General features: G+C 41.1%; 1 protein-coding gene across 7 annotated transcripts in view; it reads left to right on the top strand.

Moving 5' to 3' along the window:
• Nucleotides 1–27,474, top strand: part of birc6 (baculoviral IAP repeat containing 6) — a 101,729-nt gene that overhangs the window by 28,211 nt on the left and 46,044 nt on the right. For 3 of the 7 annotated variants that reach the window (XM_067475930.1, XM_067475878.1, XM_067475905.1), the window contains exons 23-56: nt 465–611; nt 704–891; nt 1,123–1,434; nt 2,327–2,426; nt 2,663–2,877; nt 2,974–3,182; nt 4,072–4,424; nt 4,532–4,751; nt 6,258–6,394; nt 6,547–6,684; nt 7,531–7,658; nt 7,879–8,010; nt 10,236–10,451; nt 10,546–10,729; nt 11,553–11,756; nt 12,252–12,385; nt 14,658–14,811; nt 14,897–15,013; nt 15,131–15,291; nt 16,153–16,279; nt 16,387–16,497; nt 18,180–18,438; nt 18,570–19,138; nt 20,005–20,180; nt 20,291–20,387; nt 21,301–21,495; nt 21,602–21,802; nt 22,026–22,305; nt 22,385–22,641; nt 23,085–23,193; nt 23,389–23,625; nt 23,950–24,811; nt 25,033–25,176; nt 27,110–27,239. In XM_067475930.1, the coding sequence (XP_067332031.1) occupies nt 465–611; nt 704–891; nt 1,123–1,434; nt 2,327–2,426; nt 2,663–2,877; nt 2,974–3,182; nt 4,072–4,424; nt 4,532–4,751; nt 6,258–6,394; nt 6,547–6,684; nt 7,531–7,658; nt 7,879–8,010; nt 10,236–10,451; nt 10,546–10,729; nt 11,553–11,756; nt 12,252–12,385; nt 14,658–14,811; nt 14,897–15,013; nt 15,131–15,291; nt 16,153–16,279; nt 16,387–16,497; nt 18,180–18,438; nt 18,570–19,138; nt 20,005–20,180; nt 20,291–20,387; nt 21,301–21,495; nt 21,602–21,802; nt 22,026–22,305; nt 22,385–22,641; nt 23,085–23,193; nt 23,389–23,625; nt 23,950–24,811; nt 25,033–25,176; nt 27,110–27,239 (7,203 nt within the window). The remainder of the gene's footprint in view (nt 1–464; nt 612–703; nt 892–1,122; nt 1,435–2,326; nt 2,427–2,662; nt 2,878–2,973; nt 3,183–4,071; nt 4,425–4,531; nt 4,752–6,257; nt 6,395–6,546; nt 6,685–7,530; nt 7,659–7,878; nt 8,011–10,235; nt 10,452–10,545; nt 10,730–11,552; nt 11,757–12,251; nt 12,386–14,657; nt 14,812–14,896; nt 15,014–15,130; nt 15,292–16,152; nt 16,280–16,386; nt 16,498–18,179; nt 18,439–18,569; nt 19,139–20,004; nt 20,181–20,290; nt 20,388–21,300; nt 21,496–21,601; nt 21,803–22,025; nt 22,306–22,384; nt 22,642–23,084; nt 23,194–23,388; nt 23,626–23,949; nt 24,812–25,032; nt 25,177–27,109; nt 27,240–27,474) is intronic. The other 4 variants (XM_067475912.1, XM_067475920.1, XM_067475886.1 and 1 more) reach the window with 3 other exon arrangements.

Below are 27,474 nucleotides of genomic sequence, written 5' to 3' on the forward strand. Positions count from 1 at the left end.
CTACATCCCTTGAATAGCAATAGAAGAACTAATGTTCAGTAAATATTTAAACACAGCTCAGATGGTGTTACAGTTTGCTGTATGTCTGCCATGCGGGGCAAGTTACAAAAATTGGCAGGTGCATAAGTTGTGTTTATTACAATTTTATTCCCTTCCCTGTTTAATTCAATACTAATTCATTGTGGACATTGTCATTATTTACAATGTGTAGATTTAATGCCTGTCTTTTTGCAGTGCAATCACATACTTGTGGTTGGAAAATCGCACTCTGTTGAAATATTAATTTAAAAATTAGTTGGCTTCACAGCTCTGAACGGAATATCTGCTGAGGATATAGTATATAGTACATTAGGATATAGTATAGTGGACACTTTGCAACGAGAAAAAAATATAAATTTTCTTAAATGAGACTCCTGAAACTTCAATTTTTCTAAAATGTTCATTTTATGTTTGGTGTCATACAGGAAATGGAAAAGTGAGTAGCTGTGCAGCAGCAGAGGGCAGCTTCACAGCATTAACAGGACTTCTGGAGGTGGAGCCTTTGCACTTTACTTGTATCTCCACTAGCGATGGTACACGGGTAGAACGAGATGATGCTAGCATGTTCACTGGTGATCACTGTTTTTATTTTATTCTGGGTGCATATTTCCCTGTATGAAGTGGTCATTGTCTGAACCTCTGCTCTTAATCCCTGCTCTTAAAGTGAGCACTTTTGGTGTGACCCCGGCTGTGGGAGGCCTGTCAACAGGAACAGTGGGTGAAGCCTCGACAGCTTTGAGTTCTGCAGCCCAGGTGGCACTCCAGTCACTGTCCCATGCTATGGTGTCAGCCGAGCAGCAGCTACAGGTCCTGCAAGAGAAACAACAGCAGCTGCTGAAGCTGCAGCAGCAGGTGAAAGGCCATGTCACTGTTTCACAGCCCTATCATTATACGTAATAACCAAAGTTCTGCATTTCCACCCGCTTTGAGACCAGGGGTATTCAGGGGGAATTTCTTTAGTCATATTTCAGCTGGGGTTGGTAGTGTTTTTTTATTGTATAGTAGTTATTATGCTGCTAAAATTGTCAGCTAGTGTTTTTAATCTTGTAATTGTTAAGAGGTCTTTGTCTATGCTGGAAACAGAAGGCAAAGCTGGAAGCCAAGTTGCATCAGACCACCTCTGCCGCTGCTGCTGCTGCCTCTGGTGTTGGGCCCATCCACAATTCTGTGCCTTCCAATGCCTCATCGGCTCCAGGCTTCTTCATTCACCCCTCTGACGTAATTCCCCCGACACCTAAGACGACGCCCCTCTTCATGACCCCTCCTCTCACACCACCCAACGAGGCTGTTTCGGCGGCTTTCAGTGCCGAGCTGGCTCACTTGTTCCCTGGCTCCATGATGGACCCTGGACCTGTCAACCTGGCTGCACACAAGAACACACAAAAAGCCAAGCCGGTTAGTAACTTGGAGCTCAAAGATTGTGTACCTTTGTACTCTGTTTGATAAGTGCTTTATAAATAAAGCTATTAATATTATTATTATTATTACCTAATGAGCATTGACTCTTCTCTCATTTATGGCTAAGTCTACTATTTTATAAGTTGCCACATGCTGTCAAGTACAAAAAGTTGATACCAAATATCTGGTCAAATGCTATATTTTTGTGTTGGAAGTTGAAGACTAATATTTTAGCAGTTCTTATGTAACTCTGTTTAGACCACATTAGACATTTAAGAACTTTGCATCTTATCTTTTATTAAATTAAGTCATTTTTCAAGCATGAGTTAAAAAAAAAACCGTTATAAACGCAGCAAAACACAGCAAATGATTCATCTTTTGCACTATCATCATTTTTTTGTAGTCATATTTCTGGTCGTGTTTGTAGAATATCTGCTCTTCAGCTGCTAAATGCTCCACTATATTCACCACCTAGTCTTTTACTGTATAACTGTCTGTTGTTTGGGGCTAAGGAGGTAGTAAGCAGTGTGTTGGTGGCTGAAAAGCATCTGCCGGATGTTCATCTCTGGATGAAAATGAAGCTGAGAGTGAACCTAAACTAAATACATTTGCTGATCGCCTAATATTTGAACTGTGACTTTGTATCTGTAATGCTGAGATGATCTCCAAATTCAAGTGACACATCTCTAGAGGTTCTTCAAAATCAGCGAGCTCTTTCACATTATAGGATACTATTGCTATTGTAAAATATATTAGTTGTAGCACCTTTTAAGACATGGACAGCCCTTGGATTTCAACATTTTTAATGCTATCTTGAATAATAAGTGTTTAAGAGTGTTAGAGATGGTTATCATAATACCCACTACTGTTTTTTATCTTTTTTCCCCAGAGTCCCATGGGTAGTGGTCTGGCTTTGGCCATTTCCCAGGCATCTCACTTCCTGCAGCCTCCTCCACACCAGTCCATCATTATAGAACGGATGCACTCTGGTAAGTCATGTAGTAATATGTCATAATAACCATGCTTCTAGTGGTTTAAAGACTCTTAACTTGTAGTATGCCTCCGCATACGAATTAAAATATTTGGAACAATTTGAGAATTTGGAACAAAATAATTTAGGCAGAATATTTCAATATGGCAACTTATTTGAATTGTCTTGGAAGCCACCAAACTAAACGTTTTGTTTGTTTAAAGTGAATTTATTTCTGTGATAATTTCCTCCAAGGAGCCCGTCGCTTTGTCACTCTGGATTTTGGCCGTCCTGTGCTACTGACCGATGCTCTGATACCAACCTGTAGCGACCTGGCATCTCTGTCAATAGACATTTGGACTTTAGGGGAGGAGGTAGACGGCCGCAGGCTGGTGGTGGCTACGGACATCAGCACCCACTCCCTCATTCTGCACGACCTGCTGCCACCGCCTGTCTGCAGGTTTATGAAGGTCAATTTGTCAGATTGTTAGCCTTATTATAAGAGTTTTGTTGCGCTTTTATTAAGTTAGCCCACTAACTGGCCAATTGCTTCCTATAAATATCAGATCACTGTGATTGGACGTTATGGCAGCACCAATGCTCGGGCAAAGATCCCTCTGGGCTTCTACTATGGCCACACGTACATCTTGCCATGGGAGAGTGACCTTAAGTTAATGCATGATCCTCTGCGGGGAGAAAGCGAGGCAGCCATTCAGCCCGATGTGGATCAGCACTTGACCATGATGGTGGCACTGCAGGAGGACATACAGTGCAGGTAATATGAGAAATCAATTAGCTCTAGCAGTTTGATTTTCTAACTGCATCTTCAGTTTGTTGTGTTTGAAAGAGCTTGTGTTTATAGTTTCAGTATAAGAACACTAACTATGATTGTTATAGCATGTTGTAGTATTGCTTCGTCCTCTGTGCAGAACAAAGCTGGGCAACTTTGAAACTTGAAGGTTTCTGATAAATGCAAACATAATCTGCACCTAGTATTAAAAAAGAATGACAACTACCTCAAATCAGACTAACGAAGAATAGTTAGTTATAATAAACAGAACAAACAGTAATGAGGTAAATATGGCATTCACATGACAAAGTGGTTAAAAACCAGAATAATGCTACAGGTTAAGTCTCTCTCTTACATCCCACGGTGGTACAAGAGATAAAGTCCCTTGAGGCTAACAGGGATAGCTGACTAGCTCTGTGCTGTTCAACATCTCGCTTGTTCTGGCGTCAACAGAACAGCAATGTTCACTTGATGCTATAACTTTACACATCTGGCTGCTGACACACAAACTTTAAGAAATATGAGACTTAATTAATACCAGTCATTAGTGTCCGGCCATTGCTCCTTACATGGCCCACGAAATATTGTTGCTACAGAATGCTGCAATATGTAGGCTGTTAAAGCCTTATAGGGAGTTTCACAGGAAGCTGGAGAAGATGAAAAATCAGAACTTGGCTCTCGAAACTTGTTCAAATCATATGGAAGATCATACTAAAACATTCATAATTTCTAATTAAGATGCTATAAGTATGGCATCTTAATTGATAATTTTAGGAATCCAACCATTTTTTTCCCCAAAAAATATTTTGAAACACCTAATTACAGATGAACCAGAGAAGGAGATAAATTCCATGGTCTTTCTTGTTTTTACCAGGTATAATCTAGCTTGCCATCGACTGGAGACCCTTCTGCAGAACATTGACCTGCCGCCTCTTAACAGTGCAAACAACGCCCAGTACTTTTTACGAAAACCAGACAAGGTTGTGGAGGAAGATCAGCGTGTTTTTTCAGCCTACCAGGACTGCATCCAACTGCAGCTGCAACTCAACCTGGCTCACCACGCTGTCCAGCGTCTACGCGTGTCGCTAGGTGCTAGCCGCAAATCACTCCCCAGAGCCACAGCTCTGGCAGGCCAGGAGCTTGTTCACAACTCCTCCACAGAGCAACTGAGGACCATTATCCGCTACCTGCTGGACACACTGCTCAGTCTGCTCCACTCCAATAACGGTGAGCAGGAATCTGGCCACAGCTTTGTCTACTGGCCCATAAAGACTTGTATTTAGGAAAGGACTTTGTTGACTGTTTATGTTCTTCATGCGTTTGTGCGTTTTCAGGCCACTCAGTGCCCTCAGTGCTCCAGAGAACGTTCCATGCCCAGGCCTGCGAGGAGCTCTTCAAACACCTGTGTATCAGTGGGACACCTAAGATCCGTCTTCATGCCGGTCTGCTGCTGGTGCAGCTCTGTGGAGGCGAGTGCTGGTGGGGCCAGTTCCTCTCAAACGTACTGCAGGAGCTCTACAATTCTGAGCAGCTGCTTATCTTTCCTCAGGATAGGTAGGAGCCGTGCAATTCCATATACTTACTACGCAGTACATAAAAATTTATTTTTCTGTAAAATATATATTATATACCCTCTTTAATTGATCTGTGTTTTTTTACTCTTACTTTACTTTATTTACTATTTACACTTCTTATTTGGGATCAACAGCAAGACATTCACAGGAAATGGTGTGTGTGCACTGGACAGGATGGGACTGTGATTAACTATTTCCCTCTTGTCTAATGACATGATATCAGCCCATGATTTAACTAAACTGCACTATGTAATATTCACCTGACTGCTCCTGTTGCTCCCAGTTCGTTCACTCTTCTTGGTAAATTAAGCAGTTTTCAATCTCTAAGTCTGTGACTTGTCCCAAATCATTTTTAAAAGTACCATCGCAGTTGTCACCTAACAAATCAGGATGCCTGGTTTGGTATTGGTATGCTAAATGAAATAAGTCCTTCAAAGTTAGTTAGGACAGACAAAAAGACCATTTCTGCACTTTGATAAGATTACTCAGCGAAAACAAAGTAAGACTGCTGAGTCAAAAAACCGTGCATCTGGTATGATGCAGGTATGATGAACAACAAAAAAAGAGCTTTGGGTTACATTTTGGTGATGGTGCCCTTGCTGTTCTGTCAAATCAGTGAAGTCTATCTACTGTTTGAAGTTAGAATCAATTCCCGGTCCATGGCTTGAAATGGCTTGCCCACTTGCCCGGGGCAAGTAAACTCTATGTTCAGAAAGGTGGAATGTTTCATGCAGTTGCCTGATTGGGCAAGTTATAAATAAATGTGTCAGTCTGTTTCCCAAACATTGATTTATGTGTATTGCTCTGCCAGCGTTTTCTTCCATTGTACGGCTGTGTGCAGCATGTTTGATCCTAAAATGGCTCTGATTTCAAGTGAACTACGTATCGGATCTGTGTAAGGATCTGTGCTACCAACAGTTCACCCCGTTTTGTCATATTAATGTAACTTAAATCAGCTTTCTGAAGAATCATCATTTCATTCAACATCTTTTACAAACATGAGTTGCAGCCTGCCAGTCAAATTTATACTGTGTGAATGTGGCAGATTGTCTGGGTTGTTAAGAAAGTGTAGAAAATATTTAGGGAGTAGCTTAAAATTTTGCAAATTGTGTAGCGCTGGACATTGCTATTTCTGGGTGAAGCACTATAGCTGTGCAGCAGTTAAAATTAATAAGTAGTAAACAGGTTTTGTCAAAAAGTCAGATTGTGAATCTTCTCTGTCCCAGAACTACAGGCCTATGTCTAAGCTAGCTTTTCCTTGTAAAAGAAGGTGCTTGTCTTACCCACTGGGGCGTCTTAGGGTTCAGTGTCTTGCCCAAGGATACTTTGCTATGTAGCCAGCAAAAACTAGGAGTCAACCCAGTGATTCTGTGGTTCATTAACAACTGTCCTACCAGCTGAGCTACAGCCACCCTTTCCCCTACTACAGCCATTTGAGGATGGTGCCATTTGTAACTGCAGTGTTGTCTTTTTTGTTTCTTCGCAGGGTGTTTATGCTCTTGTCCTGCATTGGCCAAAGATCCTTGAGTAACAGTGGTGTGTTGGAAGGCCTTCTAAACCTCCTGGACAGCCTGTTGTCTCCTCTGCAGCAGCCACAAGCTGCTATTCAGCATAGGGCTGAAGGTAAAGAAAAATCACTGGTATACTTGTGACATATGGACACGTGAAAATGGTGTTTAAAAGTTTGTTACACATTAATTATAGACTTTTAATTCTAGACGGATTATTAATTTCACAAATACAATAGTCATTTTTGTGTTGGAATTGATTTGCAGGTGTTTTGGATATCCCCATGATCAGCTGGGTAGTGATGTTGGTTTCAAGACTGCTGGACTATGTTGCCACTATAGAAGATGAAGCCTCAAATGGGAAGAAGCACCTGGGTGGAAAAGAGCGAGAGAGAACTTTTACAGGTATGTGGCCTTAATTTTTATCTGAGATCTACAATTTAGTTAAAGTTTTACTCTACTGCACAAGCCTAACTTCCATGTTTCATTAAATCTTAACTGTGCCATCAATTTGTTGATCATCATCTTATGAAGATCTGGTTCAGGTTATATATAAGGTTGTGGATGTTAATTAATTTTGAAAATGTTACGCAAAGATTTGCTGATTTACTAACACGCATTGACTGCATTTACATGCATCGTGACAGCACATGGGGGGAGAAAGGGAGGAGTGGGGTGGGGACAATGCAGCTGATCCACAACAGGAACTGTCAGAATTTAAAGAATCCGCAGGGAAATGTGATTTGTTTAGACTTTTACGAGGCTCTTTGCGACAGTATCGCTCTCCTTTCATTCATCGTTTCACACCTTTCACACAGCTGTGGGTTCCTGTCTGCAGCCTTTTGTTACACAAGACGATTAGAAACCTGGTTACACATTCTCCGACAGAAGAAATCAGACTTTACTAGTCCCCTACCCCAATTTCATAAACCACCTTTCCCATTTATACATCACTTAGCTTTCTCAAGAAAGTGGGCTGTAGCCCGATTACTTAGGTCCAGGTGAACACATTGATTGTGAGTTAATGGAAGCATAGAAATGCTCTTTGGTCACTGATTAATCAATACTTTTTCCTTACAGCAGGGTAGACTGAAGCCAATTTTAGACCTACGTGCAATATCTCAGTAACTTTTCAGTTCTTTAAAGGACTTAACACACCTACTCTACATGTACTTCATGTTTAATATGTCCTTTTGGTGTCACTGAACTGCCATCAGTGAACTGATGTGTTGTTGTTGGTCTGGTGTTAAGGGATTCAGTGGAGCTTCATCAATAACAGCCTACAGTCTCAGAACTCTAGCAGGTCAGCTAAAGGCAGTAGCAGCCTGGACCGACTCTACTCACGCAAGATCCGCAAACAGCTTGTCCACCACAAGCAGGTAAATGTGTCTAATTCCAACCCAAGCACACATGTTAAAGCACAGACTATTCACATTAATATATTTGTAAACTGTGAAATACAGAATATTATATGGAAATGTGTTACATGTAACTTATCAGAAACCAAATGTCCCCCCTCATGAAGCTGCAAGATTAAAATGGTCCTTTATGGCAAATGCTATTGCGGTGCCAAAATTTACCATGTCTTTTTCATTGTAGCAGTTAAATCTATTGAAAGCAAAACAGAAAGCATTGGTGGAGCAGATTGAGAAGGAGAAGATCCAGAGCAACAAAGGTTCCTCCTACAAACTGCTGGTGGAACAGGCCAAGCTCAAACAAGCCACATCCAAGGTGAGCAGCTCATCACACATCACTGAACTATGCACAGCTTACAGTCTGCAGCACTATGAGATATTAGATCACCTTAAAATTTACTTATTAGACAGTGGTCAGTGTATGTTTGAGGGTTTTGCCTTCATATTTTGTGATTTGCATGAAAACTTTTATAACCAGTATAAAAATTATTTATTAAAGACTGATGAATTATACATTTTGTCACTTATGGTTGGTGGAGTGGGAATTTACCTACCCAGTAGTATAGATGGGGAATTGGGGAGCCTGGTTGATCAGTGGTAGAGCATTGGGTTGGGATGCAGAAGGCCGTGGGTTTGAATCCCACCCCAACAGGTGTTGCCCCCCTCAGCCACCAAGGCCCACCTTAGTTTGGGTTTTTGCAGGAAGGGTATCTGGTAAAAAAACTCAACGTGCGAAACATGTTCTGCTGCGGTGACTCATGAATGGACAAGCCAAAAGCTGCTGATCATGTAGTAAAATGGGGAATTAGGAAAATCCTCTCGATGCACTTTTTAAAAAAGCTTCACACTAGTTGTTAATATGGAAAAGTTGTTAATATTGAAAATATGGAACCCAAAGAAAAACTCCCCAGTATCAGCAACATAATGTTTAGTCTAAATTATAGATGCTTTGCATTCAAACCAAATTGTTTTGGGTCAAGAGTAACATGACCATAAATTACTCTGATCAAAAATTAACTTTCCTGCTGCACCGTGTGTGAGAAGCTGGAGGGTAAATAAGGAAACTCTGGGACACTGACATTCAGCTCAGGGCTAGTAACTGGACTGGGCTGGACTGTACTCTGGTTCCGCATATTAAATAATGAAATGTTGCTTTATGTCACCAAAAAACACTTTCTACTTCTTCCTTTATCCAACCAGTTGTACATGGTAGCGGTTCCTTGCAAGATCCCCTGTATCCTCTAGTGGGATGTCATTTTTCCTTACTGAAACACATTAGTCAAACAAATCCAAATTTGACTGTAGTAAGTAATTTGTCTAACACAATTTATGACACTGTTGCTTGAGTCTGAATCATGTAGTAAGTGCTGCCACTCTTCCAGTGTACAGTAACTGCACTTAAAGTAAAATAATAATATACACTGCTTCACATTTTACCTCCCCCAACCCTTGACATCTGTTTCGGTCATTTACCAAGGGGCAGGTTGAGAGGTGGCACCTGAGGGTCAGAAGGAGGGTCACTTCTGAAACCCCTAACGCAGCATTAAGGCATGGAAGTTTTTAAAGTGCTAAAATCTACTGAACATTTCCGAAACACAGCTTCAGCAGAGAATAGGAGCAACAGCATGAGAAAACCATTGCTCACAAATAAACTCAAGTCAAACATTGCCACTGAACTTGAAAAGAAGCCTGATAAATATTAGCAGTTTAGGTCTGATGAAACTAAAATGAATTAGTTTTGATCTGATGGGTCAGCATTTTGCAAATGTTATATTTGTTAGGGTACAGTGTTTAGCGCTACCACCTCACAGTTAGATCCCCCAGTTTCAATCCAGCTGCCACCTATGGCCTTAATATGTGGAGTTTTCATGTACGTTCTGTACTTTTTGTTTTCCTCCAGCTCTTCTAGTTTGTTTCCACACTCCAAAGACTGTGTTCTGTGGACTTTAAATTGCCCATAGCTTTGAATAAAAGTGAAAAGACACAGACTAGTAGTTACTCTCATGCTGACCTACAGGCTGCTGAGATCACTGCGGATCTAATGGTACTGAAAATGTTAGCTCCAATAAAATGACTTACTGTAGTTTGGATAAACTTCATATCCTAAATGGGGGCTTCTGTAACACAGAAGGACAAAAATTACAGTTTTTAGCCATTTTCTGTGATGCATGGGCTCAGTGTTTGGCAAATTAACATTACCATACAAACATAAATCCTAAAAAAAAAGTGGAGCTTCCAGTTATATTTCTAAGAACTATGAGAAAGCTCCTCTGGTTGATTTATGTGTGAGCCTGTTAAAACAAGCGATCCTTTCAGGATGTACCCTGCCTCTCGCCCACAAAACAGCTGGGAAAGGCTACAGTATCCCGTACAACCAGTAACAGGAAAAGCAAGATAGATTCATGCTGCTGTGTTTTAGTGCTATTGATTGAGGATTGGTGTAAAGTACCCAACCATTTACATATACTCTATTATGGGGCCTACTATAAATAATTTCTAGATGACGTGTAATTCCATGCCTGCCCTGGGTTCCTCTTTCAGCATTTTAAAGACCTTATCCGTCTACGGCGGACAGCTGAGTGGCCTCGCTCGACACTGGACACAGAGTCTACCACAGCCAAAGAAGCCCCAGAGGTAGAACCTCTGCCTTTCACGCTGTCCCATGAACGCTGCATCTCTGTGGTGCAGAAGCTGGCCCTTTTCCTCCTCTCCATGGATTTCACCTGTCATGCTGACCTGTTGCTTTTTGTCTGCAAGGTATTCATTTGACACTTGTAAATGGACTTATTGACTAGGGGACTCCATATAATGCTATTATTATATATAATAAATACTTCTGCTTCTCCCTTAGGTCCTTGCTAGAATAGCCAACGCCACGAGACCCACAATCCACCTTTGTGAAGTGGTGTCTGAGCAGCAGCTTGAGCGCCTGCTTCTCTTGCTTGTGGGGACAGATTTCAACCGTGGGGACATCTCCTGGGGAGGTGCCTGGGCACAATATTCCCTCACGTGTATGTTACAGGACATTCTGGCAGGTGTGTGTAGCAATATGTTTTAAGTCATCTCTTCCATTCCCGCCAACGAAGTATCACAGCAGTGTCTTGAGCCCGATCCTGCCTTTGTGTACTTGTACTTATAAACTTTCTATTGTGCCCAATACCATGTTAGCCATTGCAAGTAGGCAGAGGTGGAAAAATGTCAGTGGTTTGGGGCTGTTTTAAGACAACTGATGACAAAAGTAAAGCTGAACCCAAGCTCTGCTGTGCTAAAGGTTTACAAGGTTTACATTTAACCTTCATATTCCTTTCCAGACTCCACAGTCGAAGTTGTCTGCTCTTCTCTAATGAGGATCTCGCCCTAAATCTGTGCTTTGTTCTTCTTCTTGTCTTTTTTTGTTTTCTTTTGTTTTTAGTGAAAGGTCCTCTGTGTAAGAAACAGCAGTCTCAGCCATATTTGGTCGAAAAAAGTGCGCGAGAATTTCTCTTCCATTATTTGCTGAACTGCAATAGATTTATTATGGTCTTTTATATGCACAAACTGTCTCATTTTAAATGGCATCTCTGAGGCACCTGTGTGCTCTTATCGTTCTTTTTTTTATGCATCACAGCCCCCTTTTTAGTAGTAATTTTCTCATTAACCTTAACCCCCTAAATATAGGCACTGTATATTAAAAAGGCAAAACCTACTACAAAATGTTTTGCTATATTGATGTAAACCTGCTACAGGTGCAGAAGTACTTAGACAGTCACCATCTTTTCCAACTGTTAAAATGCAATATAGTTTTATAGTCTTGACTGTCTGTAGAGCCAGTGGAATAACTGTAGGGAAGTGTAAACTGTTTTGGCCTTTGCTTCTCAGGTGAACTGCTGTCTCCAACTTCGCTTGATGTCATGGATGAGGGGCCAGGAGGTGAGGATGCTGGAGCGTCGTCCTCCTCAGCGGGGGCTGATTCAGATGACTCCCTGCCACAGCCGACACCCATACCTCTGGTAGAGAGCATTGATGGGGCCCTGGTCCCTGATATCATCGCAGGTACTACTGGGACCTCCTCAGTATTCCAAAGTGCGTGGGTAGCCCTGTGTACACTTCAACACTTCTCAGACAGATGTTGATATGAACCCAGATCTTTTATCTTCACAATTAAGTATCTGTGTGCTAAACTATTCCCCTCTTGTTTTCAGACCTGCATGTTCTTCTCCACTGTATTGTTTTTGCATTTTTAAAATTTATTTTAGTTCTGACACTTGGAGGAGTTCAGACACAAAGATTTAGAGGTAGTTTGTTGTAATGGTGTTTGCTTTACAATAGTGTGTAGTTATCTTTCTTTTTGAGAAAGCTAAAAGTTACAATGATTATTTTTCCAACACAACTGTGTTGTCATTCACAAAGAAAAGATGTTATCATGACTGTGTCTTGTGTCTGGACTCTTCCTCCATTATGGGAGCTAGCTTGATCGGCATTAAAATTGCCCAGTAACGTGCTAAAAAGAGTTTTTTACTTGTATGTTTTTCTAGTGTGCTTGCTCGGCAATATTAAAGCTGTTTTCATTATCCAAAGGTGCTCCACCTCTGTCATCTTTGGAAAAAGATAAAGAGATAGACTTTGACTTGCTACAAGACCTGATGGATGTTGATATTGATCCTTTAGATATTGATTTGGAAAAAGATCCACTTGCTGCCAAAGTGTTTAAGGTACGTTAATTATGACATCCTAACCTTTTTGTTATAAGTAAGGAATATAGAAGGGAGAATGAAAATGCTAGTTTACAAAATAATACAAGGCAATACGATTGCAAGACAAAACTTGTATGTTTTATGAATAAAAAATGACTCGATGCTAAAGACATCATATGCTAATGTCTAAGAATAGTATCAAATAATTAAACCGTAATATTACATTGTTTGATTTTTAGTAAACAGGTGAGAGAAATCTGTCAGCATGCTTGTCGGTTGAAGGAATTGGTTGTACTAATGGAAGTAATGTATGTAGAAAGATGTTCTTAGTCGTTTTTTAAACCTTATTTTAGATGATAGACTTTCATGGCAGTCTGTTTAAATCTTCTTTCTCTCCTAAAACCACTTTTTAATCTTAAGGGCCTGTCCTGAAACAATACTAAGGTGCCTAAACGAATACTCAGAGGTTGTACTTGCTGTACACATTCCTCCTCTTTATCTCAGCCACTGAGATCTATTTTAGAAGCCATTTCAGTGGAAGTGATGTGGGCCAACATCCACAGTCTTTTTTTTTTTGTGTGTGTGTGTGTATGTGTGCAAATATGTATTCAAATGTTTATTTAATGCCTTGTTCCCACAACCGGCTACAGATCCCATGGCCAGCGATATCAGCCATTTATTATAAATAGATACCCAATGTAGTCCGTCAGTACACCCACCTGTGGGAGACTGAGACAAAAGGATCCCAGTAACATGACAGGAAAAAGTTGAGTCTAACAACAGCTGAGGTAGAGCCAATCAGGATTCCTGTGGAACTTGAAAAGAGTCAGTTTAGTACTTGACAAGAATGAATTTTGCACAGAACCAGATAAACTGATTGCTGCCATTTTGCTTTACTAATTATTTCCTATGTGTGTTTAACATTTTTATGCAACATAAGTAATAGGAACAGAAAATAAGAATGTTGGTGTTGGAGCCAAGCAATTTGTGTTGGTATAGTCAATAGCTTATAGTATAGTCAAAAGCTTATCAAGTTTTATTTTTTATGCCTTTTTGTTATAAATGTACTCTTAGCTTTTCCCTGATTAGCTGCAGTGTAAATAACAAAAAGAGTGGTTTTATTTATTTTTTAAAAATTGTTTATCATTGAAATACTTAAAAATACTTATACTTAATAATACTTACTTATAAATTTAATGCTGGAGTGGATACAGGAGGACCCATACTAAAATGTATTTATATTGATTTGTATTTTATTTCATATTTTGGGTAGAAATCAAAGTCAAAGAAGTCACAATATAGGGTGAAACAATTGTGGATAAATTATTGTAAAAAAATGCACATAAATATGAAGGAATATTTATTTCCAAGACCTTTGTCTTACGTATGAGACCTGTGTCAATTTATCTCACACAAGTGCAAAACAAACTGCAATAAGTTAATACATGTAACCAAAAAAACAAAATGTTAACCTTAATGGCATAATAATGGAATCATGTTAGAAACCTGCTTTCAAGCAAAACAACTGTGCTCATCCATCATGGTGCTTTATGCAGCAGTGTGGCATAGGAGTGAGGTTTTAGTTACCATATATTGTCTCTTGCCCGATAAAGGGTTAAAATGTTACTGACCAGTCGGAGGACTGATCATTTTAGAGGGGTCTCCTGAAAGGCCTGTATTAGCAAGACGAATGATTACAGCAAGTGCAACCTGTTTTCATTTTCATATGAATATCTGACTGTTTTAAGATTGGCATGAAAAAATTTGAACTCATCCTTTAACAGCAGCCCTAATGCAAGAAATCTAATCTAAAAAAATGTATTGTTAGTGACATCATAAATTCTTTTATATATTTTAGAGCATTATTTAGAAGTGTAGTTTTGTAGTGTAAGTAGCCTCTTGATGTTGCTTAAAAACCTAAATCATTGGTAATGTTTTTTCCTGAAGTTTCTTTAAGTTACACTGAACTACTTACAGTTACAAAATCATATACAGCTTAAAATGATATGGTCAGTCTTTCATTGAACTTTGACAATGGTCGCTAATATTTATAGATATTTTTTCTGACGGTTGCTTAACCCCAGCATACATTTGTAAATCTAGTTTTGAACACTAAGTCGACTGAAGGATCATAGATAATAAAGCTGAAGGTTAGTTTCACTGCTTCATTGTGAAAACAGCTGTTACTTCAAACACTTTTAATGTCATTTCTTCCTTTAAAAACAAATTGTTACCGTTATCATTTTTGCTCTCAAGTTTCTCATTCCTTCCTTCTCATGTCTGTTCTCAGCCCATAAGCAGCACCTGGTATGACTACTGGGGTGCTGATTATGGCACGTATGGGTACAACCCGTACATTGGAGGAGTTGGTATCCCTGTGTCCAAACCTTCAGTTGCTGCTGAAAAGCCAGGATCACAGGGTCTGTCAGTCTCCGTTTCACAGGGTGAGCACAGGTGGCTTTTGACCTGAATTTACATTTTTGTAAGTGTTCAAACTAAGCTATTTTCTATTGCCTCTGTGTTTCTCAGCTCTGGATGCCCGGCTAGAGGTGGGCCTTGAGCAGCAAGCTGAACTGATGCTCAAGATGATGGCAACTCTACAGGCTGACTCAATTTTACAGGCCCTCACCTCAAGTTCATCTACAGGTAACAAAAAAAGCCTTTCAATGTTTCAGTCCCGGCTGGAGTGTCCAATGGCAGCCTACTTTAAATTTACGGTATATATCTTGACTGTAAGGTGTTTGCTTGCTGTCTTGGTTTCAGTAAGCCAGGCCACCAATGGGACTGATGACTCCCTGTTGAGGGCTCTCCATGGACGAGGCTCACCTCCAGGCAGCAACCTGATAATCCAGCCCTCATCCATCCCCATGCTGAGTGCCTGCTTTAACAAGCTCTTCTCCATGCTGCAGGTTCACCATGTTCAGGTTTGCACATAAATCATCTGAAAATGATGGTTGTTATTAATATGATACCCAACCCAAAGTACCTACTGCGAGTGAACTACATCCTTGATTTTAAACAGATGCGCCATTTCACAGTAGAGTGACTGGATGTTCTCTCGGCAAATAGGGTGGAGGTCAAGACACTTGGAGGGAGTAAAATTGTTATTTAAAAGCAGGTTTGCTGCAGTTATGGCTATATGATTGGATTGATTTGTTAGCTGTCTTACTGGAAAAATAGCTTCTCCCAATTTGCTGTTCTCTGCAGGTGGGAGAACACAGTTCTTACTATAGTACTTCATAGTCCAATTTGTCTGTGCAAGGAACAATCTGCTTGTGCTTCTGTAACTTCAGTGCCAAACCTATGCAATAACAATAATAACTGTCAGTATTGTAATTTAAGTTCTTTTGTAGAGTCTTTGCTGTGAAATATGTGATAGAGGTTCTATATTTTACACATTTAGTAAATGGTATCCAATTAAAAACAAGTTCTGCGCTGACAAAGTTGGTATTTATCTGCCCTATGTTTCCGAATTAGGCTTTATTTGAACGGCACTTTTCATATAGTTTTCTACAATTCAAAGTTCTTTCCAGTTGACAGCCATTAAAACGGAACAAATGTGAACAGGTTAAAAATGACAATAAGATTAAAATAAAAAACAAAAAACGTGTGTGGGCAGCCAGTAATATACCTTCCGTGGTCAGTGTGTGGAGAAATACTAACATTGGACAAAAGTGATACATTTTAATTGTTGTCAAGTTACCTGGAGAGTTCAGCTCTGTGATTTTCTCACTTTTCAGATATTGTGAAAAGCTTTTAAACAGTTTTTTCTTCGTTTTTTTCAGCTCGAGTCCCTGCTGCAGTTGTGGTTAACGCTCAGTCTTAACACATGTTCCAGTGGCAGTGAAGAAAGTGGATCTGACATCTTCCTGTTCAACGCCAGCCGAGTGCCCACTATCCCACTCAACCAAGGTCAGGACTCCTTCACATGGCTTCTCCTTCCACATCTGTAATGAAGACCTGCAGAAGCTAACTTTAACATGTTGCTGTGTATTTTTATTATTTGTCTGTTTGTCCAGCATCCATTAGCAGTTTCCTAACCGTGCTGGCGTGGTACCCCAACACCTCGCTGAGAACGTGGTGCCTGGTGCTGCACTCTCTGACGCTGATGACAAACATGCCTGCCTGCGGTCAGTACTGTACTTAACTGCTACCTGTGAATGTAATATGTGAAAAGGCTAGAAACACAGGTTGTCCCACTGTTTTTCTTGTTTGTGTATGCTGTCATAGCAAAAACTGTACGACAAGTTTAGGAGGCAAAAGGCCGCTCACAGTCTTGGTTATGGTGTCTTTTAACAGCTCAGCTCAGTAGCTTAATTCACACAAAAGGACAAAGGAATGACTCGAATCAAATCAACCTTACAGAACATGCATACAGGTGAAAACACAATGGTCAGGAATCTGACTAGCAAGTCTCTGAGATTACTCATCTCCGATGTGTCTCCTGCTGGGACAGCTTCCTGATGAAGCTCTGGTCTAAAGACAGTGCAGACAGAAAGTCTGCTGAGGTGCAAAAGCAGAATTCAAAGAATGCGTTTGGTCACCATGAACAGGCCTTTTGCATTTGTAGGAAATTCCTCTCACGTGTGTGTGCGCCTGCCTTTCTTTCATGTAAGTGCTTAGTCTCTATGGCCACAGAGCCTGTCTGATCAGACAGGAGGCCAGTCAGTTAGTCTGTGTGAGTGGAAGGTACAGATAAGGAAATACTGTATATATAGTCATGGCCAAAAATATTGGCACCTTTGCAATTCTGTCAGAAAATGCAACCTTTCTCTCAGAAAATTGCTCCAATTGCAAATGTTCTCGTATTCATGTTCTTATTGTTTTTGTTTGCACTCAAGTCAAACTTTATTAAAAAAATCACACCAAACTCAAAACTAGACTGGACAAGATGGTTGACACCTTGTCAAAATTGTAAGAAATAATTGCTTTTCAAGCATGTGATGCTCCTGTAATTTGTATTTATACACACCTGTGGCAAGTAACAAGTGTGGGCAATATAGTAATCACACTTGCAACCAGTTAAAATAGACAAAAGTAGAACTTTGGTAAAGGACGTCATGGTACTGTTTACAGAAAAAGAAAAGAGGCCTTCAAAGACAAGAACACAGTCCCTACAGTCAAACATGGTGGAGGGTCAAAAATGTTTTTGTGTTGCTTTGCTGCTTCTGGCACTGGACGCCCTGACTGTGTCATGAAATCTGATGTTTACCATAGAATTTTTGGCCAGTGTCAGAAAGCTGCGTCTCCACCTGAGGTCATGGTTCTTCCAGCAGGGCAATGACCTGAAACACACTTACAAAAAAACCTGTGGAGAGTTCTGAAATGGCCAGCAATGAGTCCAGCTCTGAATCCCATAGAAGCCCTGTGGAGAGATCTCAAAACTGCAGGTGGGAGAAGGCCTCCTTCAAATCTGCATGACCTGCAGCAGTTTGGAAAAGAAGAGTGGTCCAACATTCCAGTGGAGAGGTGGAAGAAACTCATTCATGGTTACAGGAGGCGAATGATTTCAGTTATTTTTCCAAAGGGTGTGCGACCAAGTATTAAGTTAAGGAGGGCAATAACTATTTGGGTAATGTTTTGGGTTTTGTGTGGAATTGTATCAGATTTGACTTTTCTTCCCTGCATTTTTTGGGTTGTTCCAGTGCAAAGAAAAACAATAAGCCCGTTGCATTTTCTGACAGAATTGCAAGGGTGCCGATGTTTTTTCCATGACTTTAAATATTTTTGTATGTATAAACATTTTTTTAAGTCACCTTGCCGTGCAGTCTTCTAGTGTGCAACAATTAACAACCTGCCTTTAAACTTCCAGGTTCCACCAATGGGATGAGTTCTCAGGAAAGCACAGCCCAGCAGATGGTGTCTGATCCCACGCTGGTTCATGTCCTGGTGCGTTTTCTGTCTGGCAGTAGCACCAATGGGACAAGCCAACACACCTCACAGGTGGGACCCACTGCCACCCAGGCCATGCATGAGTTTTTGGGCCGCCTGCAGGTACACCTGTCCTCTACCTGTCCACAGATGTTCAGCGAGTTCCTGCTGAAACTTATGCACATCCTGTCTAGTGAGAGGTAGGCTATCGCTGTGATTGTCAGTGCATGTTATTTGCTAGTTAAAGCTATGTAAGTCATGTTGACATGAAACAAAAAGCTTGGAATTCTAAGTGGACTTCAGGAACTGTTTGTTTATCCTGAACCTTCAGGGGTCCGTTCCAGTCAGGTCAGGGTCCATTGGATGCCCAGGTGAAGCTGTTGGAGTTTACTCTAGAGCAAAACTTTGAAGTGGTGTCAGTAGCCACAATCTCCTCTGTCATCGAGTCCATCACATTCTTGGTTCACCACTACATCACCTGCTCTGATAAGGTGGTTTCCCGCAGTGGCTCGGACGGCTCTGTAGGGGCCCGGGCTTGTTTTGGTGGTTTGTTTGCCAACATCATTCGTCCAGGAGATGCAAAGGCTGTCTGTGGAGAGACCACTCGTGACCAGCTGATGTTTGACCTTCTCAAGCTGGTAAATGTGCTGGTGCAGCTGCCTCTGTCTGGGGACAGAGAGTTCAGTGGACGGCTGCCGCTGGCCGGCAGCGGAGCAGCTGACAGCAGTGTGTCGGATGAAGAGAAAGTCTGTGGCAGCAAAGAAGGTGTGGCTGGTTCTGGGTCTAGTCAGGGTCCTCCTGCAGGTGTGGCTGACCTGGTGCTAGCCAATCAGCAGATAATGAGCCAGATCTTGTCAGCGTTGGGCCAGTGCAACAGCAGTGCCATGGCTATGATCATAGGTAAGAAATACCCACAGAAAATTATTAACTGACTGCAGGTCCTTCCAGCTCTACAAAGTTTGCAGAATTCGTCATTCATTGTTGTGTTCAAGTTTCGGTTCTCACCACTGTCATTGAACTTGTTTTCAGTGACAAAGGCAACCTACTGTACAGTATACTACATGCCCAACACCAAACAGCTAACTAACAAAGTTAGTGAGTAGCTGGTGAACAGGGCAAAGCATTTATGGTCTGAAGAGCAAACAACTTTTCTACTGAATGGTTGGACAAAACTGAGCTAAAATAAGTGAATGTTTGGGGCTTGGTGTCATCAGGTGGACACAAAGACGACTCCCAGTGAAGGTTATACTAAGCAAATGTTGTCAGAGATTATAATGTGACATGTCAATGACTCCTACTTTAGATATAAAATCATAGGAAATTAAAACAGCCATAATGTTGTTAATTTAGAAAAGATGTTTACTGTATTTCAGATGATGATAAATGCTGTGTCTTAGAGCTGGTACAGTATACTAACTCAGTGTAAGTCGTAACAATATATAGCTGGCTGAAGTTTGCACACATTAGCCAGGAGCTAACTTCTGGTCATAAAATTTGAGGTGCAGAACAAAACCAAGCATTAATGTTTCAGAGTTGATACACTGATGCTCTAATTACTGCATGGCAGAAATTATTATATGCTGAATTTCAGAAACTAAACAATGTGGGTTGACACGCCAGCTTTACTAAGGTTTTGCTGGGGTCAGGTGATAAGGACATTTAATTTAGGAGAATAGGCCCGTTCTAAAACAGTGAACAGAAAAAAATCAAATAGTAGAAGGACCCTTGGAGTTAAATGACTACCACTGCTGCTATTTGTTCCTTAGGAGCAAGTGGTCTCCACCTGACCAAACATGAGAACTTTCATGGGGGGCTGGATGCGATCTCAGTGGGTGACGGCCTTTTCACCATCCTCACTACTCTGAGCAAGAGGGCAACCTCGGTCCATGTGATGTTACAGCCTATCCTCACGTACATGGCCTGTGGTTACATGGGTAGACAGGTGGGTGTTAAATTCTGTTATGTAAGATGTAATGATTTAATATTACTCTTGAAAAACTGCAACAAACCATACTGTGCCAGCACTTTAACACTTCTTTGTAAATTTTGTAGGGATCTCTTTCTACATGTCAGCTGTCGGAACCTCTTCTGTGGTTTATCCTGCGCGTGTTGGACACCAGTGAGGCTCTCAAGGCCTTCCACGATATGGGTAGCTGGATACAGAACACTATATTGTGCTTCTTTGTTTTTTTATTTTCATTTTTTACCTAAGACTTTGAAACACTTTCTTGTTTTGCGGTTGATGTCTTGAAGCCATGCTCTGAACCACCACCAGTTACACTTACTGTTAGTGTTACTGTGTTAGTGTTCTTCCACTGTACTGCAAAGTAGAGATGGGTAGATGACCCCTCATTGAGTATATGGCACAGTTCCCTAACTGTGCTGACATAGTGTTGACACGTGTTGGTGTGTCACTTAATAGTGATATGTGCTGGATTACAAAAACATTGCAGGTAATGTGGATAAAGCGTGTGGAGACTCAACCCGGCTCATCCCTTCTGACATGTGGATGAATGGTCCTTCTTACATAACCACCTGATAATGAAGTGCTAACTGAATGAAAGAGAAGTGTATCTATTCCAATTAGTTTTGAATATAAGCAAAAAAGTATGACTTTAGCATGTCAAATGCAGAATGTACAAAAATCTTTTTTGCAAAGAACTAGAAGTGAAAAATGTGAAATCTAATTGAATTTTTTATATGTAATTTATGAAAAATAAGTGCTTGTGAAAGTGGTGGTGTTTGTGTCATATGTGAGGGGGAAAGGCAGCGTTTACACACTTTAATTAAGAAAACACACGGTACCAATGAGGCAGGAGTCAATACAAATTTGGTGGAGCAGGGCCCATATTTTAACTGCGAAATAAAATAAAGTTAACTTAAATGAAAAAAGAAAGAAAAGTCCTTCAGAAAGGAATTTGCAAATAATTAACTAAAATGAAAACCGAGCAAACGTGCCAACAGGAAAGTAAATTGATGAAACAAAAACTAATAGAAACAACACCAAACAAAGTCTCCGCTACTTTACAAAAAAAACATAACTTGGTCTTGTTCCTGACCAGGTGGTGTACAGTTGATCTGTAACAACATGGTGACCAGCACCCGGGCCATCGTGAACACAGCACGCAGCATGGTGTCCACCATCATGAAGTTCTTGGACTCGGGTCCTGGAAAGACAGCGGATGGTAACCTCAAAGCCAGAGTGATGACTTCAGAGCCAGACAACGCTGAGGGACTCCATAACTTTGCCCCTTTAGGTTCTTTCACACAGTCTGTCGTATAACTTTGTCCTATAGGACATAATGGAGTAATCCAACCTTCCACTCCGTTTAATTTCTAAATGATGTATTTGTCCATTTCTAGGCACCATCACATCAAGCAGCCCCACAGCACAGCCAGCAGAAGTCCTTCTGCAGGCTACGCCACCCCACCGTCGGGCCCGCTCAGCAGCCTGGTCCTACATCTTCCTACCAGAGGAAGCATGGTGTGACCTCACTATCCACCTTCCTGCTGCTGTGCTGCTGAAGGAGCTCCATATCCAGCCACACCTTGCATCTCTAGCCAGTGAGTAACACCAACTTGGTTGATTAAAGTGATGTTAAATATTGTGTACCAAGCTAATGAGTAAACATTAGCTACATCTTTATTTACTCGAAGAAGCCCCCAATAGTTTATTTTGGATTATTTACATTTCGACCCCACTGTGTATATATGGAATTCTGTGGAAAGTTGATTTTCAATCAGCTGTCTGCTTTTATGTTTTTCTGTGTCTCTGTCTACCAACCAGCCTGTCCATCCTCGGTCTCAGTAGAGATCAGCGCTGATGGACTTAACATGTTGCCGCTCTCTACACCAGTCGTCACCAGCGGCCTGACTTACATAAAGATCCAGCTGGTGAAAGCAGAAGTTGCCTCTGCTGTGTGTCTGAGGCTACACCGGCCTCGTGATGCAAGCACCCTGGGTCTGTCTCAGATCAAACTCCTCGGTTTGACAGCATTTGGAAACACATCCTCTGCAACAGTCAACAATCCCTTCCTACCATCTGAGGACCAAGTTTCTAAAACCAGGTACCACATCTAATCTGGGCTTGAAACATTGTACACCCGCGTTTGATGAATGTTGTAACTTATCTCTTTTCTCATACAGCATTGGATGGCTGCGTCTTCTCCACCATTGCCTGACCCATGTCAGTGACCTGGAGGCCATGATGGCTAGTGCTGCAGCACCCACTGCCAATCTGCTGCAGACGTGTGCAGCACTGCTCATGTCACCTTACTGTGGCATGCACTCACCCAACATTGAAGCTGTGCTGGTCAAAATCGGCCTGCAGTCAACTCGTATCGGACTCAAACTCATTGACATTCTGCTGAGGAACTGTGCTGCCTCTGGCACCGACCCTGCTAGTGAGTCACACATAGCTGTGTGTGACTAACACAGTGCTAATAGGATGTTTTAATAGGCAGCAGATCCACAGACGTTGAAAAGGACCCAAAAGTCTTAAAATATACTATTTTATGGCTTTTTGTTTTTAGGTTGTTAGAGTTTAAACAAGGTCATATTTCAGATGTCGTTCAGAGCTGCTAGACTATTGCAAATGTGCAACTATCAATATTTGTTAATGCTTTAGCTGAAGTCCTTAATCTCCTAATGGAGTGTCAGTGTGTTTGGATGGAGTGTATTTTGGTATCAAACACATACACTGTGACACTGTAAGCTGGACTCTTGTAATTAGATGCACAGCAGGCCAGAAGGAACAAATGTAATGTGATTGGTTGGATAGTATGGGAAATTGTTTAGTTAGTACAGGAAATACCTACTTATTTAGTCTTCGCTTCTGTCTTTGTAGATTTGAACAGTCCTTTGCTGTTTGGCCGCCTAAACGGCCTCTCCTCCGACTCCACCATTGACATTCTGTACCAGCTGGGTACCACTCAGGACTCTGGAACCAAAGACAGGTACATTATCTCAGAGGTCTATATTAAACACTGCCTGTGGAGGGTATGTTCTAGATGAAATAAGCTGATTGATATTAGGAAGTGTTTACTTTTATTTGGGTGGGTTTGTTGGGTATTCGAACTGCAGCTTCCAATTAATGACTAAAGAGATACTGCAGTTATTTATAAAAGCATTCTTTACATTTAACCCTTCAGGATCCAGGCTCTTCTCCAGTGGGTCCACGACTCTTCGTTGGTGGCAGCCCACAGGATTAGCAGCCCCATGGGATACACTGGGGCCAGCAGTAGCTCTTCCTCTGCTTCATCAAGGGAATACGGCCTCCTTATGCCTTCACCCTCTCACCTCCACTGTGTGGCAGCCATCCTATGGCACAGCTATGAGCTGCCTGTTGACTACGACCTCCCTGCTCTTCTCAACAGAGAGCTCTTTGAGTCAGTCAAAGATTTTTATACAATCACCTACATACAGCAATAGTCTTATGTTGAGTGGAAAGAGAGTGTCACTTTTCTGACATTTTGGACTTATATTTACATAAAGGAAAAAACATCAGTCTTAATATGTTGGTCCATGTGGCATTTCCATGACATAATAAAGCAAACCACTGAAGAGACCACATTTTTAGGATTTAATCTAAATGATTATTTCTACAAATAGGCATCAGTTGTGTATTTGATATCAGCTTTTATAATCCAACTTAACAACATACATTATAATCCTGATTAATTTCTGATTGTAATCATTGTCCTTTTCTCCAGGATGCTGTATAACTGGTCTATGTCATTGCCATGCAACATTGTGTTGAAGAAGGCTGTGGACAGCCTGCTGTGCTCCATGTGTCACATTCACCCCAGCTACTTCTCTCTACTAATGTCCTGGATGGGGATTGTCTCAGTGTCCAGCTCCAGCCACTCTCAAGCCCAGCACCGCCGCCTTGCCATGACTGATGACAGCAAAAAACAGCATGATGCCAACGCAAATGCTCCAGGACTTACAGATGACAACAAGCATGTGAAACCCCCCATTAATTTATCAGAGTCCCAGTTAACCACTCTGGCAGCTGCTTCCCAGTCTCCTGGAGCCATAGAACAGCTGCTGGACTCAGGTTTACCCTCACTGCTGGTTCGCAGCCTGGTGCAATTCTGTGTTAACCTTCTGGCCAGTGCTAACCTTCCTTTGCCTGCTGCTCAAGCCGAGAGACGACACTACCACTACCCCTATCACTCCTCATCCTCACACAGCCGGCTACTTCTGGCTGCAGAGCTGGCTGCTCCAGTTCTGCGCTTCCTCACTGAAGTAGGAAACAGTCACGCCATGAAAGACTGGTTAGGAGGACCAGAGGTAAACCCGCTGTGGACGGCACTGCTCTTCCTCCTGTGCCACTCCAGTGCCAGCGCTAACACCAGTACCAGTGCAGGCTGTCAGCCACTAAGCTCTGGATCTTCTGCTGGTTCCTCTCCACCCCAGCCTCAACCGTCATGGTCACGGTTCTCTCTGGTGTCTTCTGGACAAGCAGGAGGCCTCACTACCCAGCAGAGGACAGCCCTGGAGAATGCCACTGTAGCATTCTTTCTCCAGTGTATCTCCTGCCACCCTAACAACCAGGGGCTAATGGCACAGGTCTCCTCATACAATCCACTCCTCACAAAGAATTCAGTCTTTACATCCCATTATCAAATGTTTAGACAGTTTCAACCCAGTAAAACCATAAACTTTTACATACTATATGAAAGTCATTTGAAAATGTGCAAATTAATTTCTTAAAGATGTAGGAACTTGTGAAAACGTTGTATTTGTTTTCATATTTGTTCATAAAATTGTGATTGATTGATTTTGGGCAGGTTCTCTGTGAGCTTTTCCAGTCTGCGCCTCAGCAAAGCAACATGCCGATCTCTGGAAACATCTCAGGCTTTATACGAAGGCTTTTCCTGCAGCTCATGCTGGAGGATGAGAAGGTTACGGTCTTCCTACAGTCTCCCTGTCCGGTATGTAGCTGTCTCTGTTGTGGACAGTAGAAAGCCTGTCTGTGTATAAAATATTAGCAATGCACAGCCTTTAAGAGCATGTAGCATGGACGAAGACTTGTAAGGGGCCACTTTACTCATACTAACTCACTCTGCAAGCCTCATATAGTTTTAAACAAGTTGTGCTTACAGTAGAATATTATTTTATTGGATTTTGGTATTGAAACTATGGCATATGTCAAAGCAAATGTTTTTTTAATTTATATCTTCAATGTTATATATTGAAAATGTAACAATAAACAATACAAAGTTTACTTTGTATTGACCTTTGTGCGTTTGTATCTATCTATCTACAAAAAGATAATTACAAAGTTTCAAACTTATTAAAAATATAACGCAGAAAAAACATTTTTGCACAAGTATTCACACCCCTTTAATCTAAAACCCCTATTGTAAATAAAAACAGAATGCAATGATTTGCACATATCATCAACGCCTATTTTATTCACAACAGAACATAAACAACATATCAGATGTTGGAACTGAGACATTTTCCCATTTCATGGATAAATATTAGCTCATTTCTTATTTGATGGCAGCAACACATTTAAAAAAAAAAAGTTGAAACAGGGCAATGTTTACCTTTGTGTAACATCCTGTCTTCTTTTAACAGCTGTCTGTAAATGTCTGGGAAGTGAGATGAGCAGTAGGTGGCGTTTAGGAGAGGAATGTTGTCACATACTTGTCTGATGCAGAATTCTAGCTGCTCAACAATCTTGAGCCTTTGTTTTGTTGGGATTTTTTGTTTTATGATGCGCCAAATGTTTTCTATTGGTGAAAGGTCTGGACTGCAGGCAAGTTCAGCACCAACAATATTCTCCTGTGAAGCCACAATGTTGTGAAGGATGCAGTGTGTGGTTTAGCATTGCCTTGCTGAAATATGCAAGTCCTTCCCTGAAAGAGATGGGATGGGAGTTTTTATGTTGCTCTAAAACCTCTATGTACTTTTCAGCAGTGATGGTGCGTTTCCAGATGTGTAAGCTGCCCAGGCCATAGGCACTAATGCCCCCCCATACCAACAGAGATGCAGGCTTTTGAACTGTCCACTGGTAATAAGCAGGATGGTCCCTCTTCTCTTTAGTTCACAAACAGGCATCCAGATACAGTTCTTGAGCCCGTGCAGTGACGTCCAGTAGAGAATCCATTTTAATGCAGTGCTGTCTGAGGGCACGAAGATCACAAGCTTCCTGTTTTGACGCTCCTGATTCCTCATGATTCTCTGACTCTTTTGATAATTTTATATGCTGTAGATGGGGGGGATCTTCAAAATCTTCACAATTTTATGTTGAGGACCAGTTTCTTTAAACATTGTGAAACTATTGTGAAACTAGAACCGTTATGGGAGGATCATTTGACCAGTCTGACCAAATTGCCTAAATCCAAGTATGAAGAGCTTCAGAGATTTACCTAAGAAAAAGTGGGTTGTAACTGCTGCAGGTTGGGCTTCTACAACTTGCACGTGAATGTTGGAGCATTCACAGTCGTGATAATCTAAACTTTATTATTAATACTGCTGTTATTATTCTGATGTCCGTTATTTGGCACCTAGCTACTTTGGCATACTTTCAGCTAGAAGCACAGTTCAAACTTCAACACGTTAAGCTTATAAAGGCCATTATTGCCTTTGACATTCTTAAAGTTAACTGGCTTCGATGTTTTCCTAACCACTATATAATGAAGCTACATTTCGTTTCAGCTATTTCAGCAAAAGCAAAACTTTCAGCTATTCCAAAAGATCAATGTTGGCAACATTTTTAGACATAACCTTTTCATTACTCAAATTTCCTTAGCAAAGTAACCAAAAATATATTATTTAAAAAATATTAATTATTATAATAAAAAAATATAATAAACAAATCTTCTTCTTTTTTTTTTCTTTTTTTTTTTTTTGCAGTTATACAAAGGCCGCATTAATGCAACCAGCCACATGATCCAACATCCCATGTATGGAGCAGGCCACAAGTACCGCACTCTCCACCTGCCTATTTCCACCACACTGGCTGAAGTCCTGGACCGTGTGTCTGGTATGTTCAATAAAGAAAACTTAACTTCTAACTACAGCAAACCACTATATTTAATTCAATTCAACTTTATTTATATATGCCATGTAACGTACAGCGCAGGAATAAGCCTGCGTTACTATATTCATGTCTATGTACATCTTTCTGGGCCTTAATTCATCTTCATTTCAAACATGGCTAAGCTCTTTTAAAATGCCTTACTGTAGACAGATCATTTCTAATATCCTGTGTATAAGTA

The sequence above is a fragment of the Channa argus genome, chromosome 1 (genome assembly GCF_033026475.1).
Source record: "Channa argus isolate prfri chromosome 1, Channa argus male v1.0, whole genome shotgun sequence".
NCBI classification, from domain to species: Eukaryota; Metazoa; Chordata; class Actinopteri; order Anabantiformes; family Channidae; genus Channa; species Channa argus.